The sequence below is a fragment of the Sinohyriopsis cumingii genome, chromosome 1 (genome assembly GCF_028554795.1).
Source record: "Sinohyriopsis cumingii isolate HCF-2022 chromosome 1, ASM2855479v2, whole genome shotgun sequence".
In the NCBI taxonomy this organism is placed as follows: Eukaryota; Metazoa; Mollusca; class Bivalvia; order Unionida; family Unionidae; genus Sinohyriopsis; species Sinohyriopsis cumingii.
The window spans coordinates 48837060-48853021 of NC_142961.1; the positions used below are offsets into that span (position 1 = coordinate 48837060).

General features: G+C 34.4%; 1 protein-coding gene across 1 annotated transcript in view; it reads right to left on the reverse strand.

Annotated features, from left to right (window-relative positions):
- Positions 1-188: 188 nt before the first annotated feature.
- Positions 189-15962, reverse strand: part of LOC149806832 (3'-5' exoribonuclease HELZ2-like) — a 28807-nt gene continuing 13033 nt past the window's right edge. Inside the window, exons 11-20 of the mRNA XM_089958247.1 lie at positions 11992-15742; positions 10358-10443; positions 9290-9433; positions 7694-7831; positions 6729-7097; positions 5887-6140; positions 5218-5484; positions 4069-4225; positions 3503-3670; positions 189-2998 (exon numbers count right to left, since the gene is read on the reverse strand). Of these exons, the coding sequence (XP_089814373.1) occupies positions 2862-2998; positions 3503-3670; positions 4069-4225; positions 5218-5484; positions 5887-6140; positions 6729-7097; positions 7694-7831; positions 9290-9433; positions 10358-10443; positions 11992-15742 (5471 nt within the window). The 3' untranslated portion in view covers positions 189-2861. The remainder of the gene's footprint in view (positions 2999-3502; positions 3671-4068; positions 4226-5217; positions 5485-5886; positions 6141-6728; positions 7098-7693; positions 7832-9289; positions 9434-10357; positions 10444-11991; positions 15743-15962) is intronic.

Genomic DNA, 15962 nt, shown 5'->3' on the forward strand with positions numbered 1-15962 from the left:
TGGAATTGTTTAAATGTGGAAATGTTCCCTAGACACATGCGTCTCCATGTGAGATGTAAAACTTAAAGCCACTCAAAACCATTTTCCATTCAGTAGTACGACATCATCTGGCTGACACGGCATCATTGTCATCTAAATTAAATACAACTGACACAAACCAAATTGTCATTAATTTAAAAAATGTCACATGGATTTGATTCATTTTATTTCTTTTCTAATCTTTTCATCAATCGTATACACAAATCAAATACTTTTATTTCATTACATAGATAGGATAACAACTTAAATTCTCTGTTTGTTCTTTGATTAGGAGGAATGCGATTGGTCAACTGTGGGAATGATAAATAGACAAAGATCGAACTTAATAATATAAATAGACAAAGATCGAACTTAATAATACAAATAGACAAAGATCGAACTTAATATTCAAAGATAATATATAATAATAAAATGATCATTGCAGGATCATGATAAATTATGTGGAGGATATTCATATAAAAACAAAGAAAATAAATACAAAACATTTTTTAAATCTAAATATTTAGTACAGATCAAATTACATTTCAGTATTAAAATTAATCTCATGACTGATTTGTTTACGTAGATACTATATAATATCACATTAAAATATATACTCTGTAGAAAATGGTACATAAGTCATCAAATAATATGAAAATTACGAAATGAGTTTAATAATTTTTCTTTGCAAGCCTTGGTAATCAAAAAGATTTAACGTATTCGACGGGTTGAAGTGGAACCAAATGTACAAATGAAGTTATCCAATGACGAAAAATATTTATTACATTAAACAGCACATGAAGTGCAGTGAACTGATTTCAACGTATATTAGGATGCCTCAGACATTACGTCTTCTCTTTACCTGAATTAATTCATGGCGTCATGTTGTGTTCTGATACGTTCGTTGCATGACAAAATTGCAGAATTGTTGTATGGCCCTAGTAACAGAGAACTTATGCTATAAATAGTACTATTTTCTAACGTTTGAAAAAATATCAAACCTTTTTCTTGCATACGTTGCAGGATAAGCCAGTTTTAATTTATATACTGTTCATATGATTAATGCCTTATCCAGGGTAATAAAGCCGTATCCTATTTTTATATCCTGAATTATTTAATAACACATTATGACGTCAAACACAGCGTCGTGACGTTACGTAAAGCACAGGTGTAATGTCTGAGGTATACAGATACACTTCAGTGTCATGGAGTACAATTAATTATGGCTAGTCAACAAAATCATTATTTGTCTCATTTGATGAAAAGAATCTTACTCAAATGCTCAGTGGCAAACAAAATTTATAAAATATTCCGAATCATTTCAACATTTTGCTCACCACGACACTAAAATAAATTTGTTTAATAAATTTCGTTTGATATAGGCACTGATGTAGTTTTCTCTGTTGCTCATTTGTTCATTGAAAACTTATGCGTTTATTAATAAAATATATAAAAATAATACTGAAATAAACATGGAAGAGAAATGTCACGGCTTCTTATATTGTAAATAAAAAGTTAATGCAATTATATGTACGTTGTGCATTTGAAATGGCTCACATTTCTAAACCGCCCCAGACATAATTGTTTTGTAATAGTTCTGATATTTCACCTCGCAAAAGATATTATGGTAGACTCTCTCCCCCCCCCATCTCTCTCTCTCTCTCTCGTCACTGACATATAAGACTACAAATCGATCGACACCCCCTGCATTCTTTGCACAAATCGTATATGTCTAAGGCAAAGTTAATGCACAAAAGAAGTATACAGCGCAGAGAACTTTAGCGGGCTGAGATTTCTATCACGAAGTCTTGTGTTCGAGTTCATATAGTGTCAGTGTTTTTATGCCCTATTCAAAAGCTACAAGAAGGACAAAATCATCATTCTCATACACTTGCGTGGCCTCGAGTAACAAATAACAGAAGATACATTACGTTAACTTGTGCTTGATAAGCCATGACGTGTGTGATATTGTCAAACTCATTTCAATTATGACTGTTTGACACGCAAATAACGTGACGTACCTAATGACCTTGCATGGCAATCAGTTCTCTTACACGGAAAAAGCCGAGGCTATACAAAATAATCATGACATATTACCAAAAACTAAATAAAATAAAACAAAAACATAAAATATACAAAATAAGTATAAAAATATCACAAGAGCTCTGTGCAACGCGTACACTCATGAAAATGAAATTGTCATTTAAAATGTATTTCAACACTGGCCATGCTGATCACAATGAGTGTAGCACAGCACATGCAGATATATTATTACTAAAACAGTTTTCTATTTTATAATAGGAGAACAAATCTTTAAACAACATGCTAAATATTAACCTTGAAAAAATAGTACAGATACAAAGCATTCACTGTTGCTTTCTTCTAAAATAGATCTATACAAAATAATATTTAAAGACAAATTATATTTTATATAATAAAATATGGTATCTTCATAACAAATTTCAATTATTTAGTTTTTTCTGTTCAACAGTAGAAATGGCCGTGATTACAAATACCCGAAGTAATTATATGTATGAAAAGTGCCCATAAACAAGTATAGACATTCTGGGCAAAATTGATAATGTATGCATACGAAAAAATATCACAAATATCAATTTTATATACCCTAGTACGTATTCGTCCAATTAAAGAATACTTGCAAGTATTTCTAAAACACTTTCTTTGGACTACAATGACCATGGGCGTCATAATATTTATGTTACATATTTTTTTTCAAATTAACTATGTTCTCTCATGTATATGTATTTATATCAGCAGTCACTGGGAAAGCGTTTTGAACACAGTTTATGGATTATGCTGTTATTATTCTTGAGCATGTCCATTCATCGTCTGTTCTTACGTCTCTCTCTCCGGGAAACTTTAGGAGGAAATTCTCCAGCAGTCTTCACACATCCTCTTTGTTCATACAGGGCGATCAAACGTTTCCATACTTCATCACACTGAAGAAGGTTCCGGTTCCCTGTACGAAATTGTTTACATCAGTAGAAGAGATAAGTCATTTTATTTTCTAGTCTGATATATATATATATATATATATATATATATATATATATATATATATATATATATATATATATATATATATATATATATATATATATATATATATATATATATATATATATATATATATATATATATATATATATGAATGAATTTTGGTAAGCAGTCGAAAAGGCAAACATTGCCGCAACAAATGCTTCGAAATTCATAATCACAGATCGTATTTAGAAAAATAAATAAATAACGTTAATTATACAATCAGGTTAGTTTGGGTTGGTTGAATGAATGTAAGTATATGGTTTTAAAAGAGTGTAATATTTTTCTGTTTCATAGCTGATTAACAATGGATTATGCAAGGTTTGCTTTATTGCTGTCGACAATGGAAAAGCGTGTGCCATCTAAAATAAAAGTGACATTTTATGAAAAGAATATTCAGTTTTCGTTCTAATAAACAGCTTACCCACAATGACAAGCCCCTTTCTTGCCCTGGTTAGAGCCACGTTTATCTGGTGGTGATCGGTAATGAAGCCTAGATTCATCTTGCACCAGCCCAGTGTGGGGCTGCTTTCTATCATGTACTCTGGGAGGGATCTCACAGTGCTGAACAGGACATAGTCCCATTCTCCACCTAAGCATTAGATAATACGTAATTTGGAAATATTTTCACTTCAATTTAATCGCCTCAGCATTGGAAAGGAGTCATTTTAATGTCCTTGTTGGCTTTAAATTATGCTTTAGAGGAAACAAAAAACAATAATAAAACTGTAGCACGCCAATTGATCTGGTTTTCTTTAGGTACATTTTAGCCGTTCAACAGTAAGATTTGTAAGGGAATGATGCTCCTTTTCAAACAAATGTCACGTGACAATTGCAACTACACAATCATTATATTAAAATGTTGACAATATACATGAAAATGAATTTTGCATAAAAATACAAAGAATAGTAGAGAGGAAAAATACTTGCCGCTAATAATACCTCTCTTATAATTTGGAACAACAGTAAAAACATTGAGAGTAGCTTTACCTTGACTTGCTACCACGGTGTTGACGTGGAAGTTGACGAAACCTTGCTTTGTGAGAGCTTCCCGTAGTGCATAGCATTGTGCATTGTACTGTGATACGACGTTTATCCGGTCACTGTCTACCAGCTCTATATTCACCATGTGGGTGAAAATCTTTATCTTAATATAAGCAAAAGAAAAAGTTTAAATGAAAATCTAAGCTATATTATCTTTGCTTTTAGGAAATAAATTACCTAATCTAACAATGATATTTTTATGAAGATAGGAAGCCTAGAAAAAAATGAAAACTAATAAAATAAATAGAAGTTGTTATGGACTGCGATACTTAAACTTTCACTAGGAACTGTCACATCAAAATAAATAGCAGTTGTTATACACTTCAATATTTCAACTTTCACTAGGGCTTATCAAATCAAAATTTTACACATAGCAGTTGTTATACATTGCAATATTTCAACTTTCACTAGGGACTGTCAAATCAAAACCTTACGCATAGCAGTTTGTTAAAGGAGTATTTGGTGATTAATTCACTTATCAATTCCATTAATCTGATTCACTTTAACTGACTTGGATTTTATTTATTCAGTGTAGTTTCATGCAGAAATATCACTGGTATTATGACTTTGCTTTTGAGCATGGTTTGTGTCCCGTTGAAAATAAAATATTACCGCTGATTTTGCGAGGAGAAGAAATTCGAATCATCAGTAAAGGTTTCTATGATTTTATTTTATTTTCATGGGTTTTGATACTCTAATAAGAGAATTTATTTTATTTAATCTTCAAAAACATTTAGTAATGAATTACTATTTCAAAAGGGAAACATTTTATTAAAGCTAACAAAGGTACATTTCTGTAGCGTTCTAAACATCTTAAATAAATTCTGCATGGATGAAACAAGGTTTCACTCCTTCTGCAATCAGATTGCTATCAGTTTCAAAACGTATCCCACCAGAAAATTAAGAACTGCATTAAATGCAGTCCGACAGACCGGATGACGTAAACATAGAGCTTTAAAAGAACTCATGAAAGTATTCTTTTGTGGAAAAAAGTCAGGACCAATGACTTTGAAGATCATTAGAAATGTGGAGAGATTCTGATAACATTTCCTTCTACGGTTTGGTATTTCAACCCATTATAACACCTTTACTCACCATCTGATTGACTTCTTCTTTATTGCTCCTTGATTGCTCGTTTCCCTCCTCTGTTGTAACGGTAAGTATGTCTTCCTGACCTTCTATATGGCAAAAGATGTGGGGGAAATTTTTACTGGACCACATTTTTAGTGGACGATCTATCCATACATCAGGCTGATCATTAATACCTTCCCGCCAAGTACCTTCTTGCCAATAGTAAGAATGTCCTGTTTCTAGCTTGTTCTCATAGAATTCTTTGGAAGGAAAGTCACAAAGTCGTGGATGCTGAATAAAATTATAATAATTACATGGATCCATTGAGGGAAAACCATTTAAGATAATAAAGTTAAAATGTATCAATTGTGTCCATGTATTTTAATAGACTGCAAACTTTGACTTGTAGATATAAATTTTACTGCCGTAATTTATTTTAAATATTAATTAATTGTTCGAACCGAACCTTAAAGGAGCTTTGATAAGTAAAACTTTAAGAAAAAGAAACTACTGAATTAGAAATCACTTTTAAGGCGATTGATAATATTCTACTTAAGGAACGTACATTAGACAAGAATGATTATGAAATACAGTCACGTGCCAAATGTCAAAACCGTTTGTATTCAAAATGAAATCTTACAGAAAAAGTTAAAATCGATCAGTAGAAAAGGATACTAAAAGTAATACGCATACCATGCGATATTGGATTTCCAAAAGAGTGTATTGTACGTTGTTGCCGTCACGGGATTGAGACAATGCATGTCGCTCGAACATGGACTTATCCAGGCCGAGCTCAGCAGCCTCCCTACACATGATGATTGGTTGCAGCTGTTTGTGGTCCCCAATAAGGACGACCTGTTCTGCCTTGGTTGCGATAATTGGTACAAGACACTGTGGCTCTGGACACATGGCGGCCTCGTCAATTATAATTTGATAGATGTCAGTGCCTGCCAAAAAATATTTCACTCATATATCGTCGTAGAGATGAACATATTAGCTGCCTAGAAAACATTTAATGAAACGTACCATCGTTCATATTTTGAAGCATATCTCTTTTTAAAAAGTATGATAATTCTTAATTCATACGTTTAGATTCGAACACTGAAAGGCGACAATCATAACTGATATTGTAGGTTTAGAAACGGTGCATCTTCTAGCAATGCAAAGAAATTGGAAATCTTGGAATAGACAAATGATTATGTGGGAGTCGAGATTTGGCTTTGAATGTAATGCTGAAAAGGAAGACACTGATGTAGACGTGACAAGCAATCTATTTGTAACCAAAATCTGATTCAAGTTTTAGTTTTAGTTTTTTTTATTATTATCTCTTAATTAATTTTCTTTCACGATCAACATAATTTTAACCATGAAATTTGAGGAGTGTTAATCATTCAAGTTTAATACCATTAATAGAATTTAATAATCTAAACCAGCACAAATTTCTTCTAAAGGTAACCATTAATATGTGGCCATATTCATATGAAAAAGTATGAAAGCGCAGAAATGAATTTAGATACTTAAAAAAGCTCACGAACCTTCTAGCAATTTAGCGTTAGAAGCAACAGCGGTAGTGCAGAGGATCACGTCGTGTCTCTTCAACTCCACGACAGTTGCAAGTTTAAGAAGATGGACATATGTTTGGACCTCCTTATAATCTGGAATATAACCATGTTGCTTGAATTTTCGATCATAGGCAGTGATTTGCTCTGCATAAGCCTTTCCTTTCTTCCTGATGAGATGATGAAGGGAGATCTCAGCGATATCTTCTGCTGCTTTACATTCACGCATGCTCCGTTTTGACAGGAAGGTCTTTCCTGGAATCGGAAACTCCACTGCCTCGATTGATCTTCCATACATTCGGACAATGTTTGGACAATGCTCTCCAAGCCTGTTGATCATCCAGCCTTAGAGAAGAAAACCGTTAATACAGATTGTAATGAAAAATATATTTGCAACAAGCATACAAAATACTGTACTTCCATATTGTGAATCTATCTGATCACGATGACTGTTGGTACAAAATATGTTTGTTTATTTCCTTGATATTTCGCTCTCATGTAGTGTGAGTTTCTCTTTAGATCTGACCTCTTTTATATGTCCAACGTGTGATGAAAGAATAACAAAGGAAGGAAAATGTATCTGAAGTCTAGGAAATAACGATTGAACTTGTTGTATGCAACTCTAACCATGTAAGCAGTTAAATATTTCGTGGTAATGTGATTTCCTTTCAACTTTAATAATCATTTACTCGTACAGTTTTGCGTGACAGTGTGTTACGTAGCTCCAGAATGCTGCAAAATTGGAAATCTATCTGCAGGGCGTAGCCTCACTTAGTATTTTAAAGAAATAATTATTGACAATTTCTAACTACACTGTAGATAACAAACATTATTAAAATACAGTTTGCTTACTAGCCTGTGGAATAAATGTAGCCAAATTACATAAAAATGTTGATCCTCAAATACATAGAATATACTTAATAACAATCTTTTTAACTTACGTGCAACCTGATCAACTGATTTGTTGGAAGGGCCACAGAACAGAATTTGTTTTGTTTTATTGCCTTCTTGTTCCCACCATTTGTTGATCTTGTTGAAAAGGTACATAAGTTTAATACCAGTGTACGATTTTCCAGTACCTGCAAAAGGGACAAGAATCAATTTTGCCATTCCTTTTCAACCGGTTTTCTCTTAACAATGTAAATTAAAAAGAAGAAGAAAAAAAACCCATTAAATTCAAGATAAAACATTTTAGGTATACAAATTATGTCGCAATAATAATAATAATAATATGAAATATAAAATAATTGGTATACTATATTTTGAACAATGATGTTCTCAAATTTGTGTATACTCCCCTAAAGAATGGTACGAGCTGAAATTAAAATGTTGAAGACGGTTTGACCAAGAAAACAAACTGAATTATTTAGCTTGTTTGGAGGCTCCGTCTTAGATGTTGTTTAAATTAATTTGGTTTCTCAAAAGATATTTCGCGGAAAGCGTATTCATAAACTGTTGGTAGGCTATGATGGGCAATACTGCATGCAGTCTCTCTGAAATCATGGTGGTGTTGAGGGAGATAAAATGTGATTTAGCACAATAGGTTTGGAGAAAGAGAGAGAGATAGAGAGAGAGAGAGAGAGAGAGATTTAGTTACTTTGTCTAGGAAAGGAAAATTTCATAAAGTAATGATTCTTATTTAGAGTGATTCTTTTAAATTATCTTGAGCATTCTGGCGCTAAGAACTAGACCATTTCAGAGACAGAGTCAAAAAGTTCACGATGGCTTGAAATTTATGCATTAAAATATATTTTGTTCTAATATGAAAGATTACACCTGAATAGTCAGGCATAATCCCCATTCTATGATCAATGCTAATATTTTAAAAATTGTACGCCTAAACGGTAATTCATTGTTGTTTTTTATAGAAAGGAGAATAAATCTTTTAGTTTCATAGGCGTTGCCTAAACGTTCCTTTATTGCAGAATTCGCTGAGATATTTCAGTACATTTACATGCATGTATTCATACATTTACTTGATGTACGTGTATTGATCATTTATATGCATGTATTCATACATTTACTTGATATACGTTTATTGATCATTTACATGCATGTATTCATACATTTACTTGATGTACGTTTATTGATCATTTACATGCATGTATTCATACATGTACTTGATGTACGTGTATTGATCATTTACATGCATGTATTCATACATGTACTTGATGTACGTGTATTGATCATTTACATGCATGTATTCATACATGTACTTGATGTACGTGTATTGGTCATTTACATGCATGTATTCATACATGTACTTGATGTACGTGGATTGATCATTTACATGCATGTATTCATACATGTACTTGATGTACGTGTATTGATCATTTACATGCATGTATTCATACATGTACTTGATGTACGTGTATTGATCATTTGCATGCATGTATTCATAACATGTACATGATGTACGTCTATTGATCATTTACATCAGAAAACGTTTGAGCACCAGCGTGGTTTATGCTAAAGGAATATTTTACATTGTTCACCAAAGTAGTAATATTGACCTGTATGAAGAGCAATCATAGTACCTGGTGGGCCCTGGATGAGAGAAAATCTGGATCCGAGCGTTTTGCTGATAGCTTCATGCTGTTTTGTATTGTTTCTAGGAAGTGTCCCGACATTCAGCTCTTCCATTTGTAGGATTCTTTTCGCCAGAAATTGATGATCCTTGTCTTTAAAGAAAAAGGTTTAAATTGCTTAATAGACATCCATCAATCATGCAGAAAGAATTGTCTGTGAAATTAAGATGACGTTGCCTTTAAAGTTGGGACTATTTTTCAAACAGATATTGTTTTCAAACTTATTCGAATGCAGTGTACATGAATATCTGAGCTCACATAGCACAATATAAAAGTCTAAACTAAGCCCACAATAATTGAATTCAGGAAAACATACAGGAAAGAAAATTGCTTTTTTTAAGATTGTTTACATTCAAACAATGTCCTTTTCATATCAGATCTGAGTTTGATGACGATTCCAGATTGTTGTTGGCTTAAATCAATACTAAACAAAAAGCTGAATCTCACGTAACTTAAAACTTTGATAAAAACAATTATCCATAGAGCGGACAAATTCAAACTTTGGAAGACAAATTGTTGATTTCATATATCTCAGAGTACGTTTGACAATATTAAACTGAGTCAAAAGTAAACGATTATCTTGAATCGATTGCAATATTAAATTTGATCAGGAATGTAAGAAAAACGTTAGAATTACCTGTACCTTTTGATTATGTTTTATAATTAGAACATTTCATCAGAGATTGAGAATAGCTTTGTCAAGGATTTACAGTAGTTCTTGTAAGGGGTTTAGAGTATCTTTTGTCAGTTATTTATAGTAACTTTGCGTGTTTCGAAATTCACAGATTGAAAATCAAAATAAATAAAATGCAATATAAAATATAAAAAATGTGAAAATGTAATGTTTGTCAAAAACATTTTTTTATATGGTTAACCATGAAAAGATTGAAATACACATCTGTGTCACTTCGTTTATCCAATATATTTGTAATCATCGGATCATTTTAAATGTTGATATCTACTCGCATTCTTTCTCAAAAGCATAATTTAAGGAAAATATCCTTTGATTGTACCTACCCAATTTTGGTATTCCTTTGTTCAAAGCGATTCTCTTTGCCAATTCATTCGCTTTATCAAGGGCCTTTAAATATAGTTCGGTTCTCCTAAAATATAATATATTTGCTATCATTCGTACAGGAATAGACAAAGAAATTCAATATAAAATTAAATACACCTCGAGAATCATCAATGCATTAAAAATTGCGTGAAACATCATTACTTTATATTCCTATAGGATAGAATTTTTCACTTGAAAATTTTAAGATATTTTATCTATATTTAATATCACGTCAAAGCACGTTGAGGATAAATACGGAACCTTGGAACCTTACACTTCCGAAATACTCATACGCAAACTTTAAAATGGATGATGTTCAGAGAGGTATTAAATGCGTGTCACTCATGTAAACTTAATATATATGTGCGAAACTAGTATCTAACTGGCCTGAGCGATTTCGACTCTTTAATAAGTCTTTGTCAAATGCAAGTCCAAAACATAGACAAGACAAATAAATAAAACAGAAAAACGGTTATGTTCGCGAAACTTTACATGGCTGATGCTACAGGAATAAAACATGTTAACTTTATTATGTTTCAACTAATTTGTTTTAGCTTGTTGCTGATACTGGAAAATATTTGTTGTTTTAGTTGTTGTTGTAGGGTTTGACGCCATTTTTCAGCACAAGACACGCTATACATGGCGGCCAGTATTAATGGTCGAGGTAGAACCCAGAAAACCCCCAGAAAGAACCACCGACCCACGAGAAGCTACTGGCAAGCTTACTCACATAACCACATTAGCCTAATCCGAGACTCGAACCGACGCAGACAGAGGCGAGATGGCAGTGATCTGTAACGGTGAGCGCTTTAGACCACTCGGCCACTTGGGGCCCCGAAAATATTTGTATTGACCTAGAAATTGATGAGCCATAACGACATCTGTTATTTTATGTAAATTTACGTAAGCGCAAATTATATCCCGAATATTTTATTTGTATAGTAGTCATAGGCTAATTAGCAAATTTAGAGAATTATTTAAAAGAAAATGTATCGGCTGCAAAAGATAATTTTATTTGTGCATGGTTGTCAATTTCTAGTCTTCTTGTCTTGTCAATGTTTTGTATTTGCCTTTGGAAAAAACTCATTAAAGAGTTGAAAGCGCTAAGGCCAGCTAGATAATAGTTTCGCACTGTTCGTTTTCAGTATATATATATATATATATATATATATATATATATATATATATATATATATATATATATATATATGTGTGTGTGTGTGTGTGTGTGTGTGTGTTACAATTTGTCAATTTGTAGTGAGTCCAATCTACTTTCTACAAATGAACATTTGACACTTTGTTACTAACATTTAAAGAATTTACCGAGAAATTTTAGAAGATAAATTAGTTAATCTTGTTCTTATCTCCGAACAAATTGGATCTATTGAAAACATCTTGATTCTTTGACGATGTAAGTAATCATTTATTCGCATGGCAAAAGCTGCATGGAAATAATGTGTTTCAGTTTGTTGTAACATAAAAGAAATGTTGTAAACGCTTCTCCTAATGAAAGAATGAGATTTGGAAATTTTACAAGAATTTTATACTCATATCTGAACGAATTTTGCTAATGTAATTTGTCAAAATAATGTACCTGTCTACATCTGATTTCATAAGTAATTCCACAGCACATCTTTCCACTTTTACGTCTTCAGGAACAGAGCTCTGAGGATGAATTTGAAAGTGAACGGATATTTCATCCCTCTCTTTCTTTTTCCGAACCTTTATAATCTCTGCATGGACCACACAGATGGAACTCGGAGTCATTGGATCTCTTTGTACAGGTTCTGTGCGCCTGATGCAAAGCCAATCGTGCGATATTGCAGTGTTTTCTTCATCACTTTCATTCTTCCCGGCCATCTCCGTTTCCTCTGCCAAACCATAAACACCACTACCGCTGATTTCAATATTACGCTCGAAACAAAATCCAGCTTGTAATCGAAATTGTCCTTCCCTCCCTGAAAATCGGACAGGAAGGTTGTTTATAACGAATCCTCCCTCATTACGCATGGCAGTTGTTGCTGCTTCCATCAAAACAAGTGGCAACCAACTGTGCAGATATTCCTTGACGTTTTGATATCTTTCCATGGTTGGTCTTGTTGAATAACGATAGAGGTATTTTACAGGATCTTCTGTATGTTGCAAGCAACACTTCACATTTCTGGTCATGGCATACAACTGAGGAGAGGGCACAAGAATCCCTTTCTGAGCAGTTGCTGTCATCTGAATTTTAATAACCTGTCCGTACGAAAAAGTAGTGCTGAATTTGGAATGGGACTGTAACATTGTTGAGTCAAGTGTTTCTGTACTGACATCTTCAACTGTTTCACAGGAGCTGGGCACCCGATAAAGCCCAGGTGTAATGTTCTTGAATGACTCAAGAATACCAGCTGCATTTCCTTTTAGTGCCGAGAGCAGAGCATGAACCCAGTCCTTGTATGGGATGTAAACCACGTGCTGGTTCGGGTCAATCCTCGAGCTCTGCCTCTTGGCTATTGAAGAGAAACCATGAAAATCATAAAGACGTTTCTGCCATTCAACGGTCACGAAGTCTCGATCTGTTTGGGTGTCTTTTTTGATAACTGGTTTCGAGCTTATATCTAATAAGTTGAAAGGCAGCTCTCGAAAGCTTCGATGTACAAATTTTAAAGCTGGTGTGCTAAACGTCACCCTCCTGTCTGTAACATCCTCAATGAAGCAAAATAACATAGAAGGTTTTTCTTTTAGTTTCTCAGCGATTGCCAAAGATTTACAATTCTTCTGGTATGCTTTCGCCCTCTGTGCTACTGTATTTAGTCTCACACACAATTCCTCTACTTCTTTTTGTGTGTAAACTTCTGTCTTACCATCAATGGAACGGTGAATTAACCTGTGGACCATCTGATCAACATATCTTCGAATCGGAGAAGTAAAGTGTGTGTAGAGATTCATTTCTAAGCTAAAATGTCTCCCTTCCGTGGACTTGTTCTGCAAGACGCCTGAGCATCTGTACTCGGCACATTCTTGAATTTGATACCATTCCTGAAGTGCTAGGCATTGTAAAGGATGAAGTTCATCTGTTTTCATATATTTTAAGGCATCTGAACTTGGTATACTACTTAAAACCTGAAAAATGTTCTGCTGCACAGCAATTAGACGCTGTGATTGATTGTTGTGTGTTGAATCTAAGGAAGGTGTTTTGAAATTTGAAACACGTCTGTTTTGAAGGCTAAGTAGCAAATCCACAATTTCTGCCTGTCTCTTCAACCAGCTTTGTAGCTCCCCATCTGGAGGCAGGTCCTGACATCGGAGCGGCACAAGATTTGGAAATTTTTTTATCAAGATTTCAGCAACTGTTTTATTCGAAAGAACCATGAATTCTTCCACGAGATAATGGGCCTCGATATTTCTGGGCAATGAATCGTCATCGGTTTCCTCGTCTAATTCCATGCTCAATGCATACATGGAATTTCCCAGTCTTCTTTTCCTCATGACTGTTGCCAACCTAAAGAGAATATTTATATCCTGCTCAATGTCCTGATCTGAATCTTTCTTGTCGCCATTGATGATGTCCTGAACTTCTCTATATGTGAACCTTCGTGACGATTTAATAATAGACTTCTGTAACTTTGGCGTTCCTACCACCTTAGCTTCTTTGTTAATGTTAAAGAATAGGGAAATGGATAGCCTGCATTTTCCGGGCAAGAGACTGCAAAGATTCTCGCTGAATGGTTCTGGCATCATGTGATGTGGACGACTCACTCCCGGGTAAAATGTTGTTGTGCGTTGCTGCGCCTCCATATCTACTGGATCCCCTTTATGAACATAGGCTGTTACGTCTGCAATGTGAACCCCCACACGATAACCACTTTCCACCCGTTCTACACTGAGGGCATCATCTAAATCCTTGGATCCCTGAGGATCGATTGTGAATGTTCTTAAAGTTGTTAAGTCGCTTCGACCTATCTTCAATGCTTCTGTTGGCTCACAATTTTCGTTTCTGCTCATAACGCTTTCGACGCGTTTCACCGTTTGGGAAAGATAATGACCAGGTACTTCGTACTGAATGTTCAATAACCCGATTCCACATTTCAGATCTTTAGCGCATGGTAGTATCTTTACTACAGCTCCTCTTGGATATATGTGACGCTTGGTCCATCCGATATAGACCACGAGAAACACATAACTGTTTCGCTCCTCAGGTGGAACGTCAAACCATTCTTCAAACTCTAGCTCTTCAGTGGCAGGGTTATATTTGTATAATTCAACCCTATACCTTTTCAGCCTTGGACACTTGTTTAGAATGTTTATATTTAGAATATGGATTTTCGGAACAGTTTTACAAATCGGTTTCATCAAGTGGCTTTCCAAATCGTCAATTGTGCACGCATATACTGGATGTTTAATGTTTTCCTTTCGATTTCTTCTCAAGATTTTGACAACCTTGCCAAAAGCCTTCCCTTCTTCTGTTCTTGGGTCGCCTCTATCTAGAATTTCGACACACACCCTGTCATCGCTGAAAGCCTGGCCTGCCTTTGATCTCCCTGATATCTCAATTTTTCGGATGTTATCACTTTGGTGTATGGGTATGCAGTAAGCCAAGTGTGAGGACTCTATCTGAAAAATGCAGTCCTTGTATCGACTAGGCTGCTCTCTACTTCTCCTGCTAAGCTCCTGATCTGAAAGTTCCTCTTCATAAAATGGCGACCTAGGTGACTTGTTAATCTTTGTCAAAAATTCTTCGTTAAGTTTGAGTCCCTCCTGAAGCATTTTCGTCATATTTATTGCATCTTCATCACAACTTTCTGTTTGTTCATCGAAAAACATCCGGCTTGTTTCAAAATAGGATACCTCCATAGCATTCATTTCCTTCTGCTCTTCAGTATGTGGCTTTTCCCTTGGCACATCCGTACCTGAATAAATACTGTCAGAACTACCAAAACTTAAATTTTCATCCTCACTTTCAGACCATTCAATAGGTTCATGGTTTTCAGTATTTAAAGACATTGATCTTTGTCTAGATATTAGGTTGCCAGCGGTAGTAGCACCAGTTCCTACACTTCTGGAACTTGTCCCAGACAAGTTCCTATTCCTTCTTTTCCGTCTTTTCTTTCCTAACTTGATAGGCATATTTTGTTCAGACGAAACAGAATTATTTAATCCGTTTCTGTGATCTTTCGCACTGGTGCTAAATATCCCATTGATTGCTTCGATATGATTTTTATTATAATCTGAACTTGTTTCCGCAGTGGTATCCTCTGTTTCTATTAAATCAGAGACTGATGAACTATTTCCTTCTTTGGTGGGTGACCCTGGCGTTTCATGATCATGGGTTTCACTGTGTGTTGGACAAACCTTCCGTCCAGCTGTGAAACAAGGAAATGAAATGATATCGACATGTTGTTAGAATGGTAAGTGTTAATCTTGTTTGAAGTACATCTTATACGTGTCTTTTGAAACAATTTCTATGTTAAATTTTAAAATTTAATTTTGTCTATCTAAAATGGCACCTTTGGGATTTGTTGTTCCACTTTGTGTTAACAGTTTATGCCCCTTTAAGAAGTAAGTGTGAACTTTTCAGCTGCT